The sequence below is a fragment of the Siphateles boraxobius genome, unplaced genomic scaffold, assembly GCF_051911475.1.
Source record: "Siphateles boraxobius isolate OS27281-9 unplaced genomic scaffold, OSU_SipBor_1 13, whole genome shotgun sequence".
Taxonomy (NCBI): Eukaryota; Metazoa; Chordata; class Actinopteri; order Cypriniformes; family Leuciscidae; genus Siphateles; species Siphateles boraxobius.
The window spans coordinates 4,070,915-4,097,861 of NW_027508733.1; the positions used below are offsets into that span (position 1 = coordinate 4,070,915).

Here is a 26,947-nt window from a genome sequence, read left to right on the forward strand (position 1 = left end):
GCAAAATGCTGCGATTTTAAATGAAATAGCCTAAACAAATTAACGCAGCATCTGTTAATTTTTGTCATCCTTTGGCTAGTGTTACATGATCCCGCTCTTATTCATGCAAATGCTTTTGAACCTTTCATGCACGACAAGACAAAAAAGAGCACGCTGCCTCTGAATGTCCTGACTGTGAGTCACAGAAAGACGCGCGCCAGTATCACACGTGCGCACAAGACCGCACGCCAGAATAGTTCTCTTTAGTGCTTGAACGAACACACACACAATTATGCCAAAATGTCTTTTTGTCTTTTTTGATGAACGTAAAGAGTTGTGACTCGTGAGAGAACGAGCCGCGTTTGAGATCCGCGTCTCTGTCAGCAGCGGCTGCTCTTAAAGGGACAGTACACAGTAGCCACTAAGTATCTCTGTCAGTAAAGTTAATCAAATAAACAAAGGGAACAGAGAAAACACTCACTGCTCTTGACTAAAGAACTTTTGTTACTTTAATAAGGATTAGTCTATATATAATTCAAAATGTATGCAGCACAGACTGTTTGATAACTTTATTCAATTTCTGTATATGTCCTACCTGTTAGACAGGAAGTTGTTATATTTTTTGAAGCCTAATAAATGTTTAAAAATTTTTTTATAGCTTTCAATTGTAGTGACTGAATCACTGTAATGTTGGAAGGCTATAATTAATCTTCAAAATTGTGTGGAGGGGAGGGGCATTTTTATCCAGACATCAATGGTTTATTGATCATTATAGGTGTTATCAATATCAATCGCAATATTGACCTCAATAATCGCAATATGATATTTTCCCTAAATCGTGCAGCCCTAACAAATAGTAATAAAAATGTAACAGAAATTAAGCAGAAAACAGTAGTGAAACAGAGCAACCAAAAACGAATGTGTTTGTAGACTGGTATCTGAGAGCTTTGTTAGGACATTGCGTTCCTTGTAGGATTTTCTCGGTGCTGTCGGCCATCTTGTACCTGGGTAACGTGACGTACAGTCAGAAGTCGTCGGGCAGAGAGGAAGGGCTCGACGTCGGGCCTCCGGAGGTGCTTTCCACACTCTCAGACCTGCTCAAGGTGAGTCTGCTCAAACTGTACATCATGGGTGCAATCTAGCTTTCTTTCTCATCGCCTTTCATTTTTCTGCTCCTTTTTTATGCAGATTTGTTTTTGATCAGAAGTATGACCAAAGTGAATTGCGTAAATCCATTTCAAATGTATTTAATATACATGTATTTAATGCTTGGATTCCTTCACAGATTTGAAATGAGAATTGTTTATAAATTTGTTGTCGACAGAAGGGGCGCTTTAAGGTCTCCTCGCGGTTTTACACCAAATAAAAACTCTATACTGCCATAAATATTACATTTTATTTATTGTTGCTGTGTAAAATAAAATAATTATATATTTTTTTATTTTATTTTACAGTACAATAATATTATTGTAATATAAATTTTTCTTAATTGATTTTCATTTTTATAATTCAAATAATACAATAAATGAAATATTAACATCAAATATGAATTAATAATAATAATTATTATTATTACATGCATCATTTTTGTACAATAGTATTATTGTACGAATAATATATATATACTAATACATTATTTTTCTATTTATTTTTTGTAATGTAAACAATAAAATTAAAAATTATATTAATGTTGTAAATATTTTATAAATATTTTCTATTATTATTTTAGACATAATTTTATAAATAATGTTTTCTGTTATTATACAGTACAATCGTATCATTACAGTATTACTATATGTGTTGATTGATTTAAATTTGTATAGTTCCAATAATAAAATAAATAAAATATCAACAAAAACAGATTGAATAAGAGTAATTATTATTATTTTATCATTTTTTATTTTATATTATTATTGGAATAATAATTATTATTAAATAAAAAAATGATCGTAATGCCATAGTAATATATACTAAAATATTCATTTTTTGTTATTTTTATTTATTTATTTAAATAAAATAAAAAATAATATTTTTGTATTGTATTATCTTATAATATTTTCTTTTATTATTATTTGATACATAATGTCATAAATATTTTATATAAAATATTTTTTACAGGAAAAATGATTTTCCTTCATTCCTGTGGTTAGCTGGTCACACGTGTGTGTTTCACGCGTGTTCGTTCTTGTGTGTTTCTGTGCAGGTGAAGGAGGAGCTGTTGGTGGAGGCTCTCACCAAGAGGAAAACGGTGACTGTAAACGACAAGCTGATTCTGCCCTACAGCCACAGCGAGGTACGTGAGAAACAAACGCCCTCATACATCTACCAGATGTTCAATAGCTAAACAAGTGTCGTTCCTTCAGGCGATCACGGCGCGGGACTCCATGGCCAAGTCCCTGTACAGCGCCCTGTTCGACTGGATCGTCCTGCGGATCAATCACGCGCTGCTCAACAAGAAAGACATGGAGGAGTCTGTTTCGGTGAGATGGGAACAGCAGCAGTGTGTGGCTACGTTTGACATGCACAACTTTTGTTTCAATCGGACTGAATTCATTCCGATTGATGAATCTGAATGTAGTGTTTACATGAATGTTAAACACGTGGATGTGCACGTTTATGTATGTCACAAGCCTCAAATCAGGATTGATTTTTTTACATGCACGAATATACAGAGTTTCCCGATGTTTATGCATAATAGCATTCTCCTACATTGGTTCTTTATTTGTTTTAAACAGCAGACTTAATATTTATCCATTTCTGGTCATAATTTGGAGACAATGAGCATATGAACCGTTGTGCCGCTGCTTATATTTATCACGCAGTACAAATGCCCAAAACCAGTCGTCTGTGGATGAGAGTCTGAAACAGACCCTGAGTGAGTAAAAGGAGAATTATTGAAAGACGGGACACTCATTTATATGACACTTTATTCAACATGAAGAAAAGCTCGTTCTGCACATCATTACGCTATTTCTACAGCATTGCACATGCGCAATCCTTTCAGTTTCGGTTTTCAATCCGATCAAGTGTTCACATGTTCTCTCGATCGGATTAGAAAAGGAATAAACCACCCCTTTCAATCGGATCGAAATGTCATTCGTATCTAGCTCAATCGGATCGATTAAAGTGTTTAAATAAAGGCTTTTCAGTTCAATTGACCCGTCAATCAGATTATTTGGTTGCATGTAAACGTAGCCAGTGTTGAATTCAAGGATGCTCGAGGTCTCATGTTGTTTCTGCGTCATATTTCAGTGTTTGTCTATCGGTGTGCTCGATATCTTCGGCTTCGAAGACTTCGAGACCAACAGCTTTGAACAATTCTGCATCAACTACGCCAACGAGCAGCTTCAGTATTACTTCAACCAGCACATCTTTAAGCTTGAACAGGTTAGTGCGGGTTTCACAAGCTCTCTTTCCAATGGCGATTTGAGTGTGAAGTGTGTTTGTTCCCCCGGCAGGAGGAGTATCAGTCCGAGGGCATCACCTGGCACAACATCGACTACACCGATAATGTGGGATGTATTCACCTCATCAGCAAGAAGCCCACTGGACTCCTCTATTTACTGGATGAGGAGAGCAAGTAAGACCATTCGTCTCTCACTGGTTCGTTGCTCATCAGTGCCAAAATGTATTTATAACACATTTTCTTTGTAGCTTTCCTCACGCCACTGATAAAACCTTGCTGGCCAAGTTCAAACAGCAGCACCAGCAGAATCAATACTTTGTGGCGACTCCAGTGATGGAGCCTGCTTTCGTCATCCTCCATTTTGCTGGGAAGGTCAAATACCAGATTAAGGTAACGGCAACTGAGTATTAGACTATATCATGCATATATGAGTGAATTTAAAATAAAAATCAAATGTACAAAATGCCTTTAACAATGACTGTGTCTCATTAAAGGCATTGTAAACAAAAAAAATATATATTTTCATTATTTTGGTATTATTAATATACAAAAATTGTTTACAGGTTTAACAAGTTTTAATTTTACTACATTTAAATATAGTAAAATATAGTTATATAGTTTTACTATATAATAATAAATATTAATATTCTAAGTATTAACATAATATTTTTTTCATTATTTAAAAAATAATAAATATATTAAATATAAATTCTAAATGTATAAATAAATCATTAATATGTTAAATAGTAATATGAATAAATACAATAAATTACTTAGCATTATGACTTTAACAATTAATGTTGTATTTATTCATATTAATATTATTTTTTATTTATTTTGTTGATGTTTATTTTTTAAATGTCTTTAATGACACATAGTAAAATGATTATTTGTTAAAGCTGTATTTTGTCTATGTTTGTATTTAATATATTTTGGTCAGGGCAAATAAAAAAAATAAATGCCTTTAATGACACACAGTACGATTATTAACTGTTAAAGTAATAATACAAAATATTTATTGTATTTATTCATATTAAAATGTAATAGTTTAATTGATATAATTTTTTTCTGGCAACAAAATAAAATTGTTGATGTTTACAAAATGTCTTTAATGACAGTTATATGATTAATTAAATGTATACATGCTAATAAAAATTAAATTGTTTTTAACTTTTAATCTATTCATATTTTAACCAATTAATATTAATGCATTTCAAACAACGTGCATTTCGTTGAATGACTCTGCTAACGTTCATCATGTGGCTGCGACAGGATTTCCGTGAGAAGAACACGGATCACATGCGTCCGGATATCGTGGTTCTCTTGCGGAGCAGTGACCGAGCTTATGTCCGGCAGCTGATCGGGATGGATCCGGTGGCCATGTTCCGATGGGGGATCCTCCGCGCCAGCGTCCGCGCACTGGCCGCCTTCAACGAGGCCGGACGCCGCTGGGCAGCCAAAACTGCCGGTAACCCATGAAGCATTATGGATTAGTTTCAGATTAGCCCAAAACTTTGGATTCTCAGGGTCTAAGATGGTTATTTATAGCCTGCATGTGAGAAAGCTGCCCGGTGACGCAAACAGTCATATTTAGAAGGATTTCAGAATGATTAAACTAGGAAGGGATAATAAAAATAAAAAGTGAGTAAGGTTGTTTGCAAGACATTTTGGGTGGGGTGTCTCGTCGCATGTTGAAATAACGACGTCAACAACGTGTTTGTCTCTGTCTGTGTGTGTGAATGTGTACAGGTGTGGTCAGACCAAACTCCAGAGTTCCTCTAGGAGAGCTGCAGAGATCCAACGTGCCCATTGAGAGGATGTATCGGTAAGCTTTGGACTCAGGCTGGTGTGACTGAGAGAGAGAGAGAGAGGGGGGGGGGGGGGGGAAGTATTGTGAGGAACTTGATCTCTTCCTGTCCTTTTCGTTGCCTTTGTGTGGCAGGTGATCATGTGACCACGGTCTCTCCACAAAGGCACATTGCAGGCTGATTCTCACATTGATCTCATACACTTCGTCCTATTTTTCGGTCTTGAGTGTTAATGCAACTACACAATATAACACAGACACTATTTTAAGTCGACTAAATGTAGACTATATATTTAAGGACCGCTATCAGTTATTTCATGCTAATCACCATAAATTACAGACAATTTAACATTTATTTTACCCACTTTACACCACAAGTTGGGTGGGATGTGCTTACTTTTCATTAATGTCATGACCACAATAATAGTGATTGCATCTGTATAATTTATACAAAGTGCAATCACTTACTTTTTATTTTTATTTTTGGGTGAAATATAACATGTTCTTAACGGAATTTTTTTTGAGCATTATCAAGTATATCCCTGCAATGTCCCTGTGTTTTCCTCTGGTGTTTGTCAAGGGTTTCCCCTCAGTTACTGACCTGTGATCAGTTTCACTAAAGTTGAACCCGTATGGGCAATAAAGCTGGTCATAGATCGGCACCTGCTGGTGGCGTCGGCCCTCGAGTGACTGTGTGTGTGGTGTTTATTTTCTACAGCCATGCTCCTATGCTTGATTTCTCCTTTGATCATTCAGAGGAGCGTCCTCTAGAGGCTTTTGAGGACATCTTTTCTAGTTATGAGAGTAAGAAGTAAGTGGACTTGAGCAGAACATTGAGGTCAGACGGAGAGTTTGGCGGCTTGGGAAGGCTGGGTTTCCGGTATTGTGAGCAAACTCAAATACCACATTCGCAGAATACAGAAACTAACTATGCAAGCTGTTCTTTCTTTATGTGAGTAAAGGCCAAGCCAGAGTTTGTATTTAACCTGGTTTGTTCAAAGCAATGCACAATCCACAGCATACTCTCTTAAATCCCTGTTGGGACCTAGTGAGGTTTATTACCTCTAAGTGCTCCCAAGTGGGAAGGAAACAATAAAATGTCCTTTATAGAAGCGGGTTCACATCCTGGTTTGTGGAAGAGCTATTAGAAGTGCGTCCCCAGCCCCCAGTGCCAATCCTACCTGTTTGACCTCCTGTTGTTCTGATCCGAGTGGTAAGTGAACCAGTGCATGAATCCAGGCCTTCGCTGAATGGGGTGCCGACCCCCATTTAACACCCCGTCAGGTCAAAAACAGAGTAACAACAGCATGGATTCACCACTGAAGCTTAAAGGGATAGTTCACCAAATTAAGGGTCTTTTCATTTCAAATTTAACACACTTGCCTGCGTTTGTTCATGTCCACATTATGAATTCCTTTTTTTTGTGGTGGAGGGCGTTTGCTTTCCCTAAAGTCTGTTAACAACATTGGTGTTGGGTTCCTATACTTACCCTTCCCCGCCAATCTTACCTACTCCCTCTGTCTCCTCCCCCCACCTCCCACCTTTCCACCGGGCTGAATCAGGGACATGCATGCCCAAATCATCAACTCCATTAAGGACTTGCAGTTGGATGGGGAAGATCCACGTAAGCTGCTTCAGTCATGGGGTCGCCTACGGTTCCCGCGTCACGTCCTCCAGTGAGTTTGACCACTGACTCCTCTCCGGCATGGAATAGATGGGTCCACCTTGCCGACCCTTCATGCCTTGGCATTGAGGCCAATGCTTTTGGCTCTCTGCTAAGCTTAGTTGTGAGAAATGTTCGCAAAACAGCCCCTGCTCCCAAACTTTCCCAAATCTGCAGCATAGCTTGTCAGCTAACCTCGTGATTTACTGCGTAACTCAAACCACCCTTTAACCCTGCTCTATTAATACCCATCTAACAAGTATTTCAATTATTTTTTAAATAGCTCCCTAGCGGTGTATGTAAGAGGAATGCAGAGTTTATGAGCTGAAAGCAGTGTGATCTTCGTTAACGCTAGCTCGGAATTGTATCCACATGCTAACATGCTGCATGAGCTTATTGGTTCTCGAGACCCACACATTAAGTCTGTAATGTTTTATGAGGTGTGGAAAGCTGCAGAATCACTACTTACAAAGACCGCAGACATCGACTCCACTTGAATTCTAAACCTTTTACATCCTAGCTGCCGTCCACCTCTCCTGTAGATTAGGTTCAATGTTCAACATTCCTCCCTCCCATGACACTCCTTTCTCCGTTGAAACCATCTTTGGTGCTATGCCATTTACATGCTAGATTTAATAAAAGAGAAAGCTGCGAATCCATGGATTTCAATGGAAATGATTGATAAACTCAAGTGCTGGAACGCGGACACACACCTTCACACATCTTCCTCTCTGTCTACATGCCAGATATAACATTCAGGAAAACTGTGAATCATTTCATTTCAATGGGGATGTTAGACAACTGATTGCTGAAATGTAGACCCGGCATATTCCACACCATTGTGTAAACGAATCGTACACATTCTTCTTCATCAAATGCTCCATCAGAGCTTCTCAAGTGTGTTACTCATGTCTCACAAGCATATGCATGACTCACTCTACTAACACGTTGTATCCATTCACTTCCTATCTCAACAAACCATCAACCTTCCTCTTACTCCTTACAGGAAAAGCAAGAACACCAAGACCAAGCAACTCATTCCCAAGGTATACATCGCTTTCTGAATTGATCAAACTGTGCATATTTGAAATAACAGAGTCTATGTTTTTGTTTGCCAGTCAAGGTGCTTGCAAGTGATTTCTGCTGGTTTGATAACTTCAACTAGACTTAGAGTAACATAAATGTAACAAAATCATCTGTATACAAGCATAAAAACATAGTCTACTCTGCAAACTGTGCTTTATATACAAGATAGAGAGCTACTTTGATAATGCCTTTGTCCTGCATAGACAATTTGTGTGTGTGGTCATTCAAAAAACCACGTACAGCACCTTTAACCTGTGAGCATTTGCAGAACAGCTGGTACATTCTCATTTCCATCACCATTTGATTGTTTATGACTTTCCGTTACATGTGCTGTGCAGGGTAAATGTTTTGAAGACTCTGCCGCCTAGGCTCTGTCTGGAATGAGAGTTTCCATGCCGTCATGTTCCCATGGCACTCATGTGGCAAAAGAAAGTCTGTGTGAGAGAAATTCACTTTCTGTATTTGTGTGTTTGGGCAGAGCCTGTTGGACTCTCGTTCGCTGAAGTTCATAGTGGGCCTCCATGACCGCACCACCAAGTCTTTGCTTCATCTGCACAAGAAGAAACGTCCTCCTAGCATCAGCGCCCAGTTTCAAGTAAAAATCTATATTAGATTAGCCTGGCTGTTCATGCCAAGTTTGGTGGTTCAGCCTAAAAACAAATGCTCTGTTCCAAAACCTAGTGGAGGTAGTATCATTTTAAGGTATCATAAGCACCAAGCTGTTTCAAACTGTGTTTGTGCATAAACTCGGGTTGCTAACTCTCACACATTCAATGTGAGACTCACGCAATTGACACTTTTCACATGCTCTCACGCCACACATCCATTTTCTCACGCAGAGAAAAATCGCGAAGCAGAGCGGACACTGACACCAGCAAACAAGACAGAGCAGGTTACTTTTGATATGAAACAAACTCTCAGATTCGGTCAATTTTATCACGAAATTCAAACAATACCGTTTTGGCGTTTGCAAATGTGACGTGACGTCTCACTGTAGCGCCTCAGTTCAAGCGGCACGTGAACCGATCATCTCTTATACTATTTACTACTAGTTAATAGTAAATAAACACAAATGAACAATAGGTAGGTTAAAAAATACAGTACAACTTACCGAAATGTATATGCCTCATACATAATATCGATCAATCAGTGTTTTTCACCCGTGGAAAGAGGTCAATAAAACAGCTGGAGAACAATGTCACATAACATTTAGGCTACATCAGGAAAGCCATTTAATGACCATGCACTTTAGTTGGCTAGAAAAATTAGTTATAGAGAGGAGTATTTTGCTAACTATGTATACTATATAACATATGTATTATATTTTTACCTGTATCGTTAAAATATTATAACGTTGTTATAATAAAACAAAATTTGAGTTATTTTTAACCTTTAATAATACCTGCTGACTAGGCTCTCTGTTTTCAGAATTAGATGCATGAATGTATCTACTGTATACCTTATATTTATCCTAAAGAATAAACATTGAATCAAGATCGGAATCAAATCACAAGAATTCAGTTCAAATCGTGAAATTTATGTCAAGCAATAATAACATCGGCCAACAGTAAAGTCATTTTACCATGTAAACATTGTAACATGTTGTCACTAAAGTAATCTTAATAAAATTCTGTTTAATTATCAAATGTTTTTACAATCACAAACACTTTTTTCATCCCGCCAAGTCAACCCTCCCTTCCTCAATTCTCACTCCAAGCTAAACTCAAAAATTGGCAGCCATGCATAAACATTTGTCAATTAATAGTACAACTGTTCAGTCTTCATAGCAAACAAATATTAATTAAAATACAAATTTTCCTTGAATTTATGCTTAGAGTATCATGCTGTTAGCTTAGCGAGATGCTAAACAGCATTTTGTGAACGTGCTATTGGTGTGGCAGAATAAAAATCAGCTGCTTATGTAGAGCAGTAGACAGAGAGGAATAACATAAATCACACTATGTTTTGGAACAGCTTAAAACTCTAGCACTTACATTTCAAATGCTAGCATCAGAAAATGCTAATAATATTATTCTCTATTGGATGTAATAGGCTGAAGTCATCATGTGTGGTTCTCTTCTGGTCTTCCTTTCAATATTGTGAAATCTCTCTATCTTGTAGACATCTCTTGGTAAGCTTCTGGAAACGCTGGGGAAGGCAGAACCATTCTTCATCCGATGCCTCCGCTCCAATGCTGAGAAGGTGCAAATAACACGTCCTTGTTTACCTTGTTCACTAATTAAAGTCAAAATGACAATGCACATTCCTGGTCTGAATTTGAACTCTTCATCTATGCACATCAGTCTTGAGAAAATATTTTAAATGAGATCTGTCTTTTAACTAAGGTAATTTTATCTGTTATTTTATATTTCACATTCAGATGGAAATGTGTTTTGATGAGGCGCTCATTGTGCAGCAGCTGCGGTACACAGGCATGTTGGAAACCGTGCGCATCAGACGGTCTGGTTATGGAGCCAAATACACCTTTCAGGTAACGCATAAATTTGACCTAGTGATTAGAAAGAACCTTAGGAATTAAACTAAGTTTGTAACATGGCTTGTCTGAATAAGCAAAGCTCCTTTTCTGCATTACAGGAGTTTACTGAGCAATTTCGTGTATTGCTGCCAAAGAACGCTACGTCCCTGGAGGAAATATCATCTCTATTGCACAAGCTTGGCTTTGACCACACTACCTACCAGATTGGAAGAACCAAGGTAACATTTTTTTTTTCTGGGTGCCTTAAAGTGTTTTAAGTGACAATGTCTTAACAGTTATGTCTGGTATTGTTCCACTTCTACAGGTGTATCTCAAAGAGCTTGAAAGGCAAAAGCTTCAGGACATCCTGCACAAGGATGTCATGCACAAAATTATTTTCTTGCAGCGCTGGTTTAGAGGCAAAATTGAGAGGATGGACTTCATTAGAATGAGAGAGGCAGCTATCGTGATCCAGGTATATCAAAAACTTGTGTTTGGGTAGTATTCTTGCAGTTGTCTTGTTGGGCAATCTAGTCATGTCTAATATTTTATTGACCTTTTCTACAGCGCTCATGGCGTAGGTTCCGCAAAGAGAAGTTCTACGAAGCTGTGGTTCTGATCCAGACAGCGTGGCGAGGTTTCAAACAAAGAGCTGAATATCGAAAAACAAGAGCCTCCATCACAAAGATACAGGCACTTGCAAGGGGGCAATCTGCTCGCAAACGGTAAAGACCTCACACAAGTCAACATGAAATCACCTTTATACAGATTTTTTGATTATTGAACATGATTCAGTAAGTTTTGGATTTGATGTGGTTAGGTACTACTTCCTAAAGGAAGAGAAAAGGAAGCGAGAGGAAGAGGAAGCTCGGAGGAGAAAAGAGGAGGAGGAAGAAGCTCGACGAGCCAAGGAAGCAGAAGAGGCTGTTAGGCGAGCTAAAGATATTGAGGAGGCAGCCAGGCGACTCAAAGAGGAAGAAGAGGCTGCCAGGAAAGCCAGAGAGGAAGAGGAAGCCACTAGAAGACAGAAAGAGCAAGAGGAAAGAGAAACTCGGTTTGCTTTGGAAGCTGAGCGTCAGGAGAAGACGCCACTACAACAACCAACAGTTCCAACATCAGGCAAGCAGCCTGGTGATGAGAAGACACTAGTGCTGGAGCACAATAAGGCTCTTGTGGATGTTGAGATTGAAGGTAAGGGCAGGGCCCATGTTGATGATGTTTCTGTCTCAAAAAAGCAAAATCATTCTGAGAAGATCCCACAAGTGGAGGCTGGTCCTCCCCTTGAGGTCAAGGAGCAACAGAAGCAAACTGAGAAAGAATCGTCCGCACTTCCCAGAGATGAAAGGACACAAGGTAAACCCATGTCTCCGGAAACCCCAACTGGACAGATCCAAAACAGAGCTCCTCCGCTTTCCAAACTACCAGTATCCAGAAGTCAGGAAAAACGGGAGCTGAGGAGACAACGTGGCCTAGAGCACAGCCAGAGAGAAAGTGAGCGGGCGGCTTCGGCCTGGAAAGACGATACTCCTTTAAAGAGCAAAACTCTAGAGAGTCCAGGAAAAGCAGAAGGCAAGTTGAAGGAGCGGTCTGACAGCAAAGAGTTGGATCAGTACACCTTTGTGGCTTGGAAAGGGGACAAGAGCAAAAGAGATGCTAAAGAAGTCACACCCGAACTTGTTCGACCCTCCACCTTACCCTTAGATATCCCTACTTCTGGGCCTGGAAGAAATGGCTACAGCGACCCGGCCATCGCTGCTCAACCTGCTCTTGCCAAAGAAGAGGCCAACAGGAGAAAGGAACCATCAAGAAGCAACACTCAGCCAGAAAACCTCATGGCAGGACCCCGCAGTCCGGAGGAGAGGAACATCAAATCTCTCCAGTATGGCTTCCTATGTTGTTCTACCTTTATACCTTTCTTCATCTCCTCTGAGTCTAACAATATTTTTTCATCTGGTTTTCCAAACTTTACCAGGAATCGCGGGATCTCTATGTCACTAGATGATGTATCCAAAATAGGTTCAGGTGGCTCATCACAGGTAACGTTTACTTGATTCAGCTGGTTTATACAATGGTAAACGTGAAGGGATATATTGATTCAGTTTCACTGCGAGCTTCCCATAGGGGCTAATTTGTCTCTGAATGCATCCAAAAAATCTGCTGTTCTGGTTGCATTTGTAATTTAGGATTATAATTGAAACAATCACTTAAATTTAAGTGATTATGCTTCTCTGGCTGATTTAGGGAAAAGGTCGTCCAAGACGCAGGCCGCGGCTCGCCCTTGCACGTATATGTTTGCCCATTAAAAGTGTTGAAATGGAGGATGCAGAGTACTGGGCTATTCCTTTGCCCCCTATGAGTCCATTTGAGGTGTTGTATTGCAGCCTGATATTAGATGCCGTCCAGGGAGCTGTGGTGTTGCTGGTGGATTAAGCGCTTGGAATCATGGGAGGGATTGCAGATATCTTGAACTTTTGCTACACTGAGGGAAAATAAATGATCCTGAAGACCTTTAGTCTGTTATCAAATAGGCAGAGTTTTTTTAGGGCACAGCATTTCAAATTGCTGTACTGTCAGATTTAAATGAGCAACCTATTGTCAAACTGCAAACACAGTAGTGCTTGCTCTTATTTAAAATAAAACGCATTGCACTGCAGTTTTTATTCTGACAGCGTAGTGGGTTTTGTAACTGTGCTTATCGGATAACAGACTAAAACCTCAACAATTAATGAAAGAAAATTTTGACTTTGGTTTACTTTGTTTCTTTTATCTTTCCATATCTTTTGTCTTTCAAAGCTCCATTCTTGATTCTTTTTTTAAGTAAATAATCACTTTGTAATTCCTCGGTTTGGGATAAATAAAGGGATGCATTTACACTTTAACTTCCTTTAAGGTGTTATCTACACAGGAAGAAGGAACCTTTATAGACTGCCCATAATGCCATTGTTCTCCAACCAGCAAAAAAGGGTGTTACAATACACTAGATTGTGCTATATTAAACTAATACATTTACTGTGCTCATTAATTTTGGTGTAGACACAGCCAAGCACTGGTGCTGGTCCTGATAGAACAAAGGCCAACACGTTGAAGGAAAAAGTTCACGACAGCCACAGCCTGCAAGGAGTATCGCCTCTACAGCCATCGACTCCAGAGAGGTACTGTCCTACCTACCAGTATTAACTACCTTTATTCTTTTCAAGCTGTTGCTTCAAGACAAATCAGACTGTAGAAGAGAACAGTTTATTCTAGGGTCCTCTAGAGCATCCCTTTATAATGTAACACATACTCTCATTGTGTTATTGCCTTCATTTTGACACATTTCACAATGCGTGAAACTGAGCATAGCTGGAAACTTTTTTTCACATAATTTGCATAGATTATGTGTCAGGCTGTTGCTGTATTTGCACGACTCAAAAAAAAAAAAAGCTAATTGACTCATCCAACCCAAATGTATAGTCTTATCAGTAGTAGAATATGGTCACACAGGAAATCTGACGTATTTGGACGGCTGGGAAAACAAGGCCACTGGCTCACATCAGTGGAAGTAATTTGTCTGACTCCTGGCATAGGTTACATACTCCCTTATATGGATGCAAGGCATCTGCTATGTAGGGCTGGTCCGAATACCATTTTTTGAGCTTCGAAGCTTCGGTAGTAATGAACATCGAATATTCAAAGCTTCGGAATCTCTATAGCCTATGTCTGTCTGTCCGTTGCATTTTGATTATTTCGAGAACCTTTCATCCAAACGACTTCACAAGGGAGTGCAGTGTCGTATTTGGTGCAATATAGATAGACAGGCGAGACGCGACACGTTCAGAATTAATAAACTTTTAATAAACTACAGAACAGCGCGAGCCGGATGCGCGCGAGCAGAGCTTATATGCTCCGAGAATGGACACTGCACTAGTGATCAGTGTTGGGGGTAATTTATTACAAGTAACTTGAGTTACGTAATCAGTAGGGATGCACCGATACCACTTTTTAAGGGTCGAGTACGAGTACCGATATTTTTTTCCTGGTACTCGCCGATACCGATACCGATGCCTGTTGTACTGGGGGGGTTCTCGTTTTATGTGGCAATTTTCTAAGAACAACACAATGAGACTAATGAACAAATCAGCATCTTTATTTTCAACAACTTAAATAAACTTAAAAAAATAAATAATTCTTATTGTGCTTATCACAAATTTTCAAAGCCCAAATTTCACAGTGTCCAATAACCTCCAAAGGGCAAAACCAAGGACATAATGAATGTAATTTTTACCTGCCTGTCACAAAGTTGTCAAAGTGCTAAAGAAATCACAGACAACAAGACAATCAAATTTGTCATAAGGTGCCAAAGAAATCACAGAACAAATGTTTAACATAACACTGAGTAACAATGTAATCACAGCCGAAAGTGTAAAGTGAAATATTAGAGTGTACTATTAAATCTAGCAACACTATAACTGCAGGAAGAGTGTTCATAAGAATTAAGAAATATAAGCTAAGGATATACGTGAGGTATCGGTCTTTGGTATCGGGGTATTTTTACGAGTACGAGTACAAGTACATGAGCTTGGTATCGGGCCCGATACCGATACTGGTATCGGTATCGGTGCATCCCTAGTAATCAGATTACTTTTTCAAGTAACTAGTAAAGTAACGCATTACTTTTTCAATTTACAACAAAATATCTGAGTTACTTTTTCAAATAAGTAACGCTAGTTACTTTTTCACATTTATTGACTGACAGCTCTCCTGTCCCCATGTTGAGAGAAATAAAGTGAGGTGTTGTGTGCATTTGCATTGAACATGCATTTACTCATCTCACTTGCACAAAAACATTCAGTATTCCTCAAAATGAATAAAAACAGTCAAATGCAATCTCAGAATTTTGTGCAAAAGTTTTATAATTAACTATGTTAAATTACACAAATATACTTTATGTATTTAATCTCACTTTATTAACCAATGTCTTTGCTGCTGACCTACAATGATCTAATTCAACCATACTAATAAGCAAAAATTACTTTAGATTAGGTTTAGAAATAAGAGTGTTGAACTTCCTTCTCCTGTATCCTATTGTTATTTAATCAAGAACAGCAGCAGCTGAAAGGTTTGTTTGAGCGGCGCCCTCTACTGTACAGTAGTAAATATGCATTTCCTTCAGCCTGAGGCTTATTCATTTAACTTTTGATGTGAAAGGGCCTTAACAATTGGCAAAAATAGATTGTTTTAGTTGTTATTAAAAAAACAAACAAACAAGCCCATGCAGGTGAGAAAAAGTAACGCAAAAGTAATGTAACGCATTACTTTCCATAAAAAGTAACTGAGTAACGTACTTAGTTACTTTTTTGGGGAGTAACGCAATATTGTAATGCATTACTTTTAAAAGTAACTTTCCCCAACACTGCTAGTGATATAAAACACACACAGGTCTGTTAACTTAAGCAATATTTTTAATAAGGTAGTCTAATATTTTTCTCACTAATAAATTACTGACAAAGTAGGGTAGATTTAAATAAAGAAGCGCGCGCCTCATGCATGCAGGGCTTATATGCTCCGAGAACGGACACTGCGCTAGTGATATAACACACACACACACAGGTCTTTTAACTTAAGCAATATTTTTAATAAGGTAGTCTAATATTTTTCTCCCTAACAAATTACTGACAAAGTAGGGTAGATTTAAATAAAGAAGCGGCGCGCCTCACGCATGCAGGGCATATATGCTCCGAGGACGGACACTGAGCTAGTGATATAAAACACACACACACGTCTTTTAACTTAAGCAATATTTTTAATAAGGTAGTCTTTTAATATTTTTCTCACTGACAAAGTAGGGTAGATTTAAATAAATAAAAACGAAATTTAAATAAAGAAAAACGAGATTTAAATAAAGAAAAACGAAATTTAAATAAAGAAAAACGAAAAATAAACGTGACGTCCCAGTAAAATCTCAGAGTCTCCTATATTTAGCTGTAGATTAATTTATATTGATAAGGGTAAAAAAGGATAATACATTTTGTTTCTATTATTCTATGTTCCACAATGTCAAAGCAACGCAGCTTAACCCAAAATACAAGCTCATGCATGCACTTCTGTCCATACAAACTCCGCTGTTCTGCGCTCTAGTCAGAGAATACTCCCGTTGCAGGAACACATTTAGTAGTCCAAGAAGAAGCAAATATATTTATTAAGTAGATACAATGAAGTTATATGTTAAGTATTATATTTCACCAGATTTTATAGTGTAAAACATATTCAAACGCGAATTAGAACCGTTTCAAGGGGGATGCCAGGTGTGCAAAAAAAAAAGAATATTCGAATGTCACATTTTCAAATCGAATACCAACACACCGAACGAATATTCGAATATCCGGGTCCAGCCCTACTGCTATGAGAGAGGGAGATTCCTAAAATTCCATACTTTGTGCAGAGGTGTGTGATTTCTTCAGTGTTTTGTGTAAAATCCCTTGCCTAACGTGACCTCCCAGCATGTTTTGCTAGGGTGTCTATTAATAAAAATCCAAAGCCTTGTAACAGCTAACTTTATGAAATGTTTTTTTTTTTTTTTTGTTCTATAGGACAACAGGGTTTTTCAGAAAGATCCTGAAGAAGCGTCCAAATAAAGAAGCTCAGACCCCAGAAGATGGAGACCTGAGCATGGCTCCCTTTTTGGATCAAAGAGAAGGTGCATACTGCGAAGATAACACAGTGATTAATTTAGATCAATGTATTCTTACTTCATTCATTCTATTGTTCTTTTTCATAGCCACGTCTCCATCACGCTCACACAATTCAAAGACTCATCCGGGACGACTAGGTCGGACGCCCAGCATCATGATCAGTCACTCGACGACTCGGGCCTCTGAGATGTGGAACGCCTCCCTAAACCGTGTGATCACCAACACGAATGAGCTACGCAACCTCGATGAGTTTCTGGGCAATCAGGCATGAAGAATGAATATGACTGCAAGATGTTTGATAGTTGATTGTTTGGTTATTGTAGTGATTGAAGTGAAAAAGAAAAAAAAACTGTTTATAACATATACAATTTCTGACAGACTTTGCATCCACTCAGACTTGTTCTTTCCCTCTTGCGGTGTAGGTGAATGACCTGCGCTCACGGGGAAAACAGCTTTCAGGAACAGAGCACATCTTCATTACAGCCACTGTTCAGTTTAGAGAAAACATCAAGGGGATGTACTCAATCTCTGTGAGTAGAGCTAATACAACCAACACACCCCAAAACTCCAGTAGACCACATACTCTACATCCTATTAATCGATTTGCTAGGTCTATCATTATTATTGCTCATTACAAGTTTGCTCAAATCATTAACATTGAGTTTTTTAAAAAACTGAAAGATATGTCTTAATCTTATTGTATGTCTTGATGATATTTTCATTGATAGAGTGACTTGAGATCTTTAGACTTTTGGCTTGCAAGCAATGTGCACGAAAGCATCTTAGCAACCAGAAAGCAAAGCCCTGGAAATTGCCTACATCACCCAAGCTTTGCGTGGGCAAACATAACTTATATTCAGAATACTTAAACATCTAGTTATTGATTTCTTCTTCACGCATCTACAGAAATCACAAATCGGGTATAAGGCTTTAATGAATTGCTACCAGAATAAAGTGATCAGTCTGGCTGGAGAAAAGCAGAAGGGTGAGGTACCGCTGGTGGTCAATCTCTTCCAGTCAGTTCTGGACGGCTTCATCAGAGCGGAGATCAAAAAAGAAGAGGCCGAACCAGCCAAGGTGAAAGTTAATGCATCCCCCATTACCCCTCAAGACTTTCATTATCTGATTTAAATAACAGTTATTAATGTTGATAACTATAATACATTCTAACTTTTTTAACTTACCATGGGAAACATTTGTCTTAGCCCCCCAAAAGTCGTAAGATGAGAAGGAAGAAGACTAAAAGCGTAAGTATTTCTATCCAACCATCCATTCTCTCAGACTGACTCTGCAATGTGAATAAATGTAAACATTTTGTCTGGAATTAGTTGGAGAATCCATTGGACCATGTGTTTACAAACTACCAAGTCAATATCATTCAGTCTTGTGATCAGTGCACCTCATACATCTGGGGTATGGAGAAGGCCTACATGTGCAGTTGTGAGTATCTATGATCTGTACCCTATACATCACCTTCAATTGGGCTGACAATATTGATGATGAACAATTTTTGTTTCAGATTGCAAAATGGTTTGCCATAAGAAGTGCATTAGTAAAATCGTCATAGACTGCTCTACATTTTGCTCCAAGAAGGTAAGAATCCAATCCTAAGCATTTTGGAGAAGCAGTCATTTTAACATCTTGTTGATCTTTGTGTGCTCTGGGTCTAGTGTGATGATGAGCCTGGATCACAACATTTTGGTGTGCGCGTTTGCCACCTGGTCAATAACAAGACCCCTGTGCCAGTGGTTCTGGAGATAATGATGGAACACGTGGAAATGAACGGCCTGTACACAGAGGGCATTTATAGGAAGTCCGGCTCAGCCAATCGCATGAAGGAGCTACACCAGCTGTTAGAAGCAGGTGAGCCATCATGGATATTAATAGAGCTCAATGGCACATTGGGGAGACAACCTCTTTGTAGTCTCACAGAGCCAAACTTGACTGTTGGTGTGAGGTTTAGTAGCTTACTCTGCCCAATTTGATAACATTGTTTAATGTCTTGTGAAGGCCCAGAGAATGTTTGTCTGGAGGATTACCCCATCCACGCCGTCACTGGCTTGGTCAAACAGTGGTTAAGGGAGTTGCCCGAACCTCTCATGACCTTCACGCACTACAATGATTTCCTCCGTGCTATAGGTTGGTCCCCTCGACACCTTTCTCTTGCCTTTATGGTATCCCTCAGGCTTGCTATAATGCTTTTGTTGTCTTTCATAGAACTGCCTGAGAAGCTAGAGCAATTGCAAGCCATTTACAAAGTTTTGGAACGGCTTCCACCAGCAAACTTCAGCACCTTAGAGAGACTCATTTTCCACCTTGTCAGGTACAGATGAGTTTATTCCGTACACAACAAATACTGTGTGTAGAAAACCGTGCAGGAGTCAGGTGTTAATCCTCTGGTTTCATTTCAGGGTTGCAAGGGAGGAGAAGAGCAATCGGATGACGCCAAACTCTCTGGCCATTGTTTTTGCCCCCTGCATTCTCCGCTGTCCGGACAGCGCCGATCCGCTCATGAGCATGAAGGATGTTGCCAAAACCACCACGTAAGAACTTTGCAAGTTATAGTGTGTTCTTAATAAGAATCTGTTGTTTTAAAGTGAAGTCTCAAGACTGAATCTTTACTATCCTCAGTTGTGTAGAGATGATACTTCAAGAACAGATCCGGAGATACAATGAAAAAATGGAGGAGATCGAGCAGCTGGAATACGCCGAGACATTGGCTGTCAATCAGCTCAAGCTAAAAAGACAAAACACGGTAAACTTACCTTGCTTTACCTGTCATTTATCAGAATGCATTTCTGCATTATTTGGAAGGGGTTTGTTTCTAGATGCCTGTGAAAAATGCCCATATTTTCCCCCCTGAACAACTACTTTTCCCAACAGTCCGCAACCTTCCACAAGGCACCAACAGAGAGTAACTGTCGCAACACTTTTTTTTGCTTCTCTTTTTTTTAATGTCTCTGTAGTGCTGGCCTTTACCTCTCAGATTTATCACTCCTTACAAAGAAGTGGCGGTATGTATGCCCCTGTGGTATTGTGAACCCCAGTAGTGTGGCATGTTCATGCATCCAGTGTGCATGCAGTGCAGAAGTCATACCCTACTAATACTAACTAAACCCATTGCATGTGTTAGTGTCATTTTATACCTGTAGACATTCAAGAGGGTGTCGGTGTAGATGTGTGCTGGTTTTGGGTGGTCACTGCAGTGAATGGCATGAATTACAACGTTTTGTGAAATCAGTTGTGCTGAATATTGAGCAATACACATGCTGTTTGTATATTATGAAACAGGCAATTTGTTTATTTTAAATTGGTGTTTCTTCAACATTAATAGTATACAGCATGAAGACACATAAGTTGTAAAGTCTGACTGTTAGTATTTTGTTTTTGATTCCTACAAACCTTTGTATCTCATGCCATGGAAACTTTCAGATTTGAATTGTATTTAGTTCCTCAATGCAATTTAACATCCATCCAAATGGTTGAACTTTTCCTTCCAGACTTTTTTTTTTTTATGAAACATCTCTAGCACTCTTCATTTCCACTTCGAAAGGGATGGTTGTACCACACTTAAAAACTTGCAATTTCATCAATTCGATCACAAGTGGACAGGTGTAAGTGTGTGTACAGGTGTAAATGGGGTCGAAAACATTTTGAGCTTGTCCACGTTCCACCACTTCCAGAGGTAGTCAAAAAGCGAATTAGATCTGACTGCTTTCGTATTGTAAAGGCTCATGTGGTTAAATGCATTCGAACAGCCACAAAAGACCGTCTACTGACCAAATTCGTAAACATTATGGAAATTGTGCTACCCAGAAGGGGTTTAAACTTTGTTGACTGAAGACCCAAGTTTGATTTGAAGATGAACAATGTACGAAGCACAATGCTCTCCTTTCCCATTCATATGTAAATTGTGCAAGCTTATTTTGTCCATTAGATTGTAAGATCTGAAAAAGCCAATACATTTACCCGCCCATAGACCCTCCCCTCGAAGAAATCAGGACAGAAATGGTTGAAAGTGGACAAAAGAGACGGATTAAAACACCAGGTGTAAAAGGGTATGTCTGCCTCGTCTACTTGTGATCCGATCCACTAATGGCATCTTAATCCAAGGTGTATACAGGGCCATAGACTAACTGAACGGGAACATAATAGAGTCAAGTGATTAACTACTGTAGACCCTTCACAAGAACCTCCTTTCCGTGTTTCTCTTTTTGTGGCAATGAGGGAAGAATCTTTAATGTCAATCTCATTATCTTGAGTTAAATTTGCTATCTATTTGGACTCTAGGTTCGGGAGAAGCCAGCTTCCGACCTTCGTGTTGTACCTGAGAACGAGCCCCTGGATTCAGACGCGGAAGCTGAGAGAAGCCTGATGGAACGGATCAAGTCCATCAAGCAAGAAAAGTGTGTAGAAGAAATCTCACTAGACCACTTGGATCATTCGAGACAGATTGCATGACTCTTGAATGGTGTTTGTCTTCCAGAGAGGACCTCGCCTGCAGGCTCCCTGAACTAGACCAGCCCGGTTCTGACCAGGAGAACTTTGACTCTGAGGCGTCAGTCAGCTCTGAGAGTCTACTGGACGAGCGCGCAGTTTGTTCGGACACGGAAGGTCAGTATTAAGGTACAGACTCCCCCCCGTTTCGGTCCAATCTCCTTTTCTCTCCTCTGCAGTAGTCACCCATGTGTGGGTCCTGTCCCTGTTGTGTGTAGCGCAGGTCTGGACGGGATGCTCCTGGCGCATTTAAAGAGGGTGGCGGTGCCGTCCACTCTGTAGCAGGTTGTCGATCTCTTCTAACCCAAGTGTTTCGGTGTTATGTGCATGTTTGCGGTGACTGAATTCAATTCACATTCATTTGTATAGCGCTTTTCACAATACACATCATTTCAAAGCAGCTTTACAGAAAATGCATGAGTCTATATTACAATTTAGGGTGATCTGTTATCAGAGGTAACTAAGTTATGCACATACAAAATCACAGTTAGCGAAAAAGGTATTCATTTAAACAATGTAATAATTTAAAACAATGAGCTCATTGAAGTAATGAATACTTGTTTGCTAACAAATGATTATAACATTTAGAAAGGGTGCATGTTGAATAAGACACTGCATGTCTTCTTCCTTTAATGACTGTTGGTGGCATGTCTTGGGTTCTGCATTGGGTTTTCTCCTGCTTTGGGGGTTGATTGGTTCTGTCTCCCTATTGTAGGACAACCAGTGGTAGTGCCAAGATTATCCAAGCCAGCTTTCCTTCCTAAGTCTGCCGTCCTGGCCCAGGGAAGCAGCACACGGGCTGACGGCTCCTCTCTTCCTTCACTGTCTTCTCCCAGGCTTCAGCTCCTGCGTCGCCACCCTATCATCCCGGGAACGGTCAAGCTTCCCCCAGGAGTCCTGTGCCACCCGGCTGTACGGTCTCTCCCTCCTCGAAAATGCCTGTCGCTCACCCTCGTCCAGCGGCGCGAGCATCCCGGCCGTCGCAAAGACAGCATCCAGTCCCTCTACATCACAGCAGGAGCAGATCTCCTCTTCCCGTCCTCAACCGAGTCCTCAGACACCTCCAGCACACCGGAGCTCCAGGCCTCCTCCCGACGATTCTCCGACCCGGACCTTGCTTTCGTAAACGACACGGTTTGAGTTGCAAAGCTTGCCTGCTCTTGAAAGAACGTTTGGATTGATTGTCGCCATTGGTGGTGACTGCTTTGCCACGGTCATAGTGACTGATAAAGAGAATTGTCTCACCTAGCACTTTTCCATACTAATAATATATTGGATTTTAAGAGACTTTTTTTAAGACTCAAATTCGTGCTGCATACAGATGTTGACACGTCAATGTTTGTTGCTTGATTTTTTTAATTTTATTTTACTTTTTAGCATCAAGAAAAAATAGTCCTGCACCTTGTTGTGTCCTTAACGAACAGGAAAAATGTCTTCAACAATGAGGAATATCGCCTTGATGTTTGGTTCATCTTAAAAGACTTTTAAGCTGAAGATCCTCCCTAAATTTCTGCACAAACACTCAATGGACAAGTTTTGACTAGAGAGGGAAAGATGCAGCACTAGCCACTTTCCTCTTGGACCAGAATGCCATAACCGAATGCAATTTCCCATAACTCGAACTCTTTTTTTTTAAATTCCGATAAGCGATATGACACTTTGGATCTGCGTGGATGTCTATTCAGAATAGCTTTGTGTAGGACTAAATACAGTTAGTGGCCAAGCCATTGTGTGTAATACTAAAGTCAAGCGTTACGTCTGCTGTTGAATGTTGTCATGATTGATATGGAACGAATGCCGGCTGGATGTCTATGATGTCAATTGTTTTGCATCATGTGGGCCGTATGTGCCTACTAGTATCGCTGTTGTCGAGTCCTCCAGGGATGTTTTACGCATTTATTGGAGAAATGAAACTAATTATTTTCTTACAATACAATTTGTACTGGCCGCAAACTTGTGTGCTTTTCGTGTGTCTTACCCATAATTCATTGCAGCATATCATCTATAAACAAACAGCACAAAATCAATGGAACGAACAGAATCAAATAAATTGCAGAATGAATCCCGGTAAACGTAGGAGTTGTGTACTCTGATGAACTCCCACGTCTGGAACAAGTGTGTGTGTGTGTGTGTGTGTGTGTGTGTGTGTGTGTGTGTGTGTGTGTGTGTGTGTGTGTGTGTGTGTGTGTGTGTGTGTGTGTGTGTGTGTGTGTGTGTGTATAATTTAAGATGATTACACTTTCTGAACTTGTAGGTCATTTGTCACATAAGTAAATGAGTGCTATTGATCATGTGACTGGATTTGGGTCAGACGGACATTGAAGATGCTCTTTGTCACATCTCAGATAATGCTGGTGTAATTACAGCAAAAGTCAACAACATTATCAGATTCATGTTTTTTAAGTCAATTTGTTTACGGATAGTTTGTAATGAAAGTAATCATAAAATTGCAACTCAATTTTCAGAATTTCAGAATTGGGCTACATTATGTTCATGAAATAGAATTTGAATTGAATTGACTGCACCACAAGAAGTTGAATTAAATTCATGGCAATTCAAAGAAATTCCACACAGTCACACAATAGAAAGAATGTGTTGAATCTCACATACATTCAGTGTTAGGACGGTTACTTTGGAAATGTAATTGCTTACTGTTATAAGTTACCCATTATAAATGTGGTTTGGATTACTTTATCAATGCAAAGCAATTTACTTTTAATTTGATTAGTAACTAATTGAATTACACATTTTACCTCAGTAACGCAACTAAATACAATTACATACATTTTTCCCCTAACCTTGCAACCTTTAGATAACGTTCCCCTAGCGTTCTTCTTTTACATTTCCCTAACCTTTAAAAAACTTAAACAGCAATGGTACCAATTTTATTATTACTTTAAACTGTCTGTGCATGAATAAATTATTATATATTGAATGAATGAATAGGCAAACTTGATGAAATTTAAAACTTTAATATACAATATAAAATTAAAAATATATAAAAGGCCTAAAAAAATACAAAAATCAGAATCAGTTTTATACAGTTTTAGTGTACAACTATACAAATAAGACATATCAATGCAAGTACAAATGGAGTGGGATGAAGAGTTATTATCCTTATTATAGATTTCATATAAATTGTTTTATTAAGAAATACTTCAGTAGGCCTAAATGTTATAATATATTAATTTTCAGTTCTCATTTCAATGGTGTGGACAAGATTAGAGCAGCACATTATAGCAATCAGCGGAAAACATAGGAAACTACATAGATTAAATAAACTTTTTTCCACTATAAAATATTTACATCGAACGGTCAAAATTCATATTTAAATAAAGTGCAGGATGAATCCAGATGAGATTAGGAGGAGCAGAGTCTTTCCCAGCCTTGCTTTTGTTCCATGGCTTCTTATTTGAGCAGTTGTGCATTTTTGTGAATGATCTTTCTGAGGCAAACCAACAAGCAAAAACACGATTAGGAGTAAACACTAACAGTAGCGCTACTATAAAACAAGTTATTATGCTTGGAGAAAAGTAAGTGCACAGCTTAGATTACTTTGATTATACACATGTAAAATAAAAGTGATGAACAACAGTAGGCCCCTACAGTTATTACAACACACCTTTGACCACCAGTTGTGTACTGTGATGAACTCCCACATCTGGAACAAAACAGATGTGCGTTCCTCCATCGGAGAGCTGAAGATCGGTGAGTCTGAGCAAGATCTGGCCCTTCTTGAGCTCTTCAGGTAAAACTTCTGCTCTGTTCTTGTACGCTGGGTCTTGTTCCTTTAAATAAACTTTTCCTTGGATAATATCGTATACATTCCTGGTGTTGTTGTGTGTCCAGTGGATTGTCAGTTGTTTGTCTTCAAGTAAAATGCTTATGTTGCTGCACGTCAAAATAACAGAGCCTCCTTCAACATCTTCAACCGACCTGTGCTGAGAGGCTAGAAAACAACTTTTTTAGTTTTACATATATGTAATCGTTCACTATTATTATGCAGTGGGGTCCAAAAGTCTGAAACCACATTGAAAATCTGTTGTTGTTTTTTCTCAAATATTTAATTTTAATTTTGATTTTCTTTAATTAAAATGCAAAATGTTCTTTGGAACTTCTTAAATCATGATGGAAATGTTTGGCAAATAAATTGTAATGGCAAAAAAGTATTAAATCATAAAACTGCAAAGTAAAACGTTTCACTAGTGGTTTCAACCCTTAGTACCCCACTGTACAGTATAGAGATGGGACAAAAGCTTTGAATCAATTTAACCAATTGCTTCACAAAATGATTCAGTTTCGAAACGCCTCACTCTGGCGACCCCTGCTGGTCAGAACGGTGTATTTGCAACAGAGACTCAGGCCAAACATGCATAACACCTTTTAAACCCATTCCCAAAGTAAAATCTATCAAATGTAATTATCTAATCATCTAATAAGATTAATTATCAAGTGTCTGTGCAATGTGTTCTTTTATCAATTTACAGGGCTTGTTTTGTTTGATCTCTCTGAATCCGCATGATTCATGGGTTCACAGTGATCATCGCCCCCTAGCGGTTCAAAACCGTTATGACGTAACGAAGCCTCGTTCAAGGCATAGGCTGTAAATAAAATATTCAGATTATTTTCAAAGCCGTTACTGAAATCACGTGACTTTGGCGGTTTGATACAGGCTAACCACTAATTCTAAACAAATGATTCATAAAGTTTTCTAGATCGACCATTATCACTACTGTACAGTATTTGCTCTGTTCTTAACTTACATGTAGCCTATCTATCAACAGTACCAACAGATAGATGAAGAAACAGCATCTGAAAATCAAGAGAGAACATTTAAATAACAAGTATGCTGAGCAATGTCAAGTGTACAAAAAGTAATTCAAAATATTCAGCCATCATTATCACAAAAAAAAATATTTAAAATGGGAATTAATCACATCTTGTAGACCTATCTATCACATCTATCTTGGCTTTGAAGAAACCTGATTGGTCCAAGTCTGTTAACTGACAGCTATTTTTGTTCAATGGAATGAATGAAACATGAATCGCTCTGCATGGTTTACTGTGTGTTACAGTTCACGGCGTTGTGCACGCATGGTTCGTTAAAGTAACACCAGGTAACTTTTGCTCTCGGGGTCCCCCTACAGTTGGGAAACAGTATTGTCCTCTACTACTGTCGTAAACTCTGTCATCGTGCATTTGTTGACAACCATGATAGCCCTGAACACTGTAGGAGGAGGTCACATGCAGGTGTTCTGCTTGCGTCGCGTGTGAAATGTCTTCATCCCAGGTACAGTGGCATATATTTCAGCATGTCATATGAATATAATTTCATAGGTTTTATTTTTTTTCTAACGACAAA

General features: G+C 38.9%; 2 protein-coding genes across 26 annotated transcripts in view; one reads left to right on the forward strand and one right to left on the reverse strand.

Annotated features, from left to right (window-relative positions):
* LOC143734404 (myosin IXB) overlaps positions 1-23,538 on the forward strand; it is a 60,794-nt gene extending 37,256 nt beyond the window's left edge. The window contains exons 7-42 of one of the 25 annotated variants that reach the window (XR_013202437.1): positions 953-1,082; positions 2,183-2,272; positions 2,343-2,459; positions 3,232-3,366; positions 3,438-3,559; positions 3,634-3,775; positions 4,658-4,853; positions 5,135-5,210; positions 6,755-6,868; positions 7,862-7,901; positions 8,420-8,536; positions 10,063-10,143; positions 10,322-10,432; positions 10,537-10,656; positions 10,743-10,892; positions 10,985-11,142; positions 11,238-12,296; positions 12,390-12,453; positions 13,451-13,569; positions 16,987-17,093; positions 17,175-17,353; positions 17,511-17,618; positions 17,995-18,165; positions 18,294-18,335; positions 18,417-18,528; positions 18,608-18,681; positions 18,759-18,951; positions 19,099-19,227; positions 19,306-19,411; positions 19,500-19,631; positions 19,720-19,843; positions 20,055-20,102; positions 21,379-21,494; positions 21,575-21,714; positions 21,809-21,870; positions 22,301-23,538. Coding sequence is in view for 21 of the 25 variants with exons in the window: in XM_077225203.1 (XP_077081318.1) it covers positions 953-1,082; positions 2,183-2,272; positions 2,343-2,459; positions 3,232-3,366; positions 3,438-3,559; positions 3,634-3,775; positions 4,658-4,853; positions 5,135-5,210; positions 5,911-6,003; positions 6,755-6,868; positions 7,862-7,901; positions 8,420-8,536; positions 10,063-10,143; positions 10,322-10,432; positions 10,537-10,656; positions 10,743-10,892; positions 10,985-11,142; positions 11,238-12,296; positions 12,390-12,453; positions 13,451-13,569; positions 16,987-17,093; positions 17,175-17,353; positions 17,511-17,618; positions 17,995-18,165; positions 18,294-18,335; positions 18,417-18,528; positions 18,608-18,681; positions 18,759-18,951; positions 19,099-19,227; positions 19,306-19,411; positions 19,500-19,631; positions 19,720-19,843; positions 20,055-20,102; positions 21,379-21,494; positions 21,575-21,702; positions 22,301-22,725 (5,428 nt within the window). In the remaining 4 variants the exon portion in view is untranslated. Of the gene's footprint in view, positions 1-952; positions 1,083-2,182; positions 2,273-2,342; positions 2,460-3,231; positions 3,367-3,437; positions 3,560-3,633; positions 3,776-4,657; positions 4,854-5,134; positions 5,211-5,910; positions 6,004-6,754; positions 6,869-7,861; positions 7,902-8,419; positions 8,537-10,062; positions 10,144-10,321; positions 10,433-10,536; positions 10,657-10,742; positions 10,893-10,984; positions 11,143-11,237; positions 12,297-12,389; positions 12,454-13,450; positions 13,570-16,986; positions 17,094-17,174; positions 17,354-17,510; positions 17,619-17,994; positions 18,166-18,293; positions 18,336-18,416; positions 18,529-18,607; positions 18,682-18,758; positions 18,952-19,098; positions 19,228-19,305; positions 19,412-19,499; positions 19,632-19,719; positions 19,844-20,054; positions 20,103-21,378; positions 21,495-21,574; positions 21,715-21,808; positions 21,871-22,300 lie in introns of all 25 variants that reach the window. The other 24 variants (XR_013202443.1, XR_013202469.1, XM_077225214.1 and 21 more) reach the window with 24 other exon arrangements.
* LOC143735203 (uncharacterized) overlaps positions 1-26,947 on the reverse strand; it is a 151,010-nt gene that overhangs the window by 65,086 nt on the left and 58,977 nt on the right. The window lies entirely within an intron of this gene.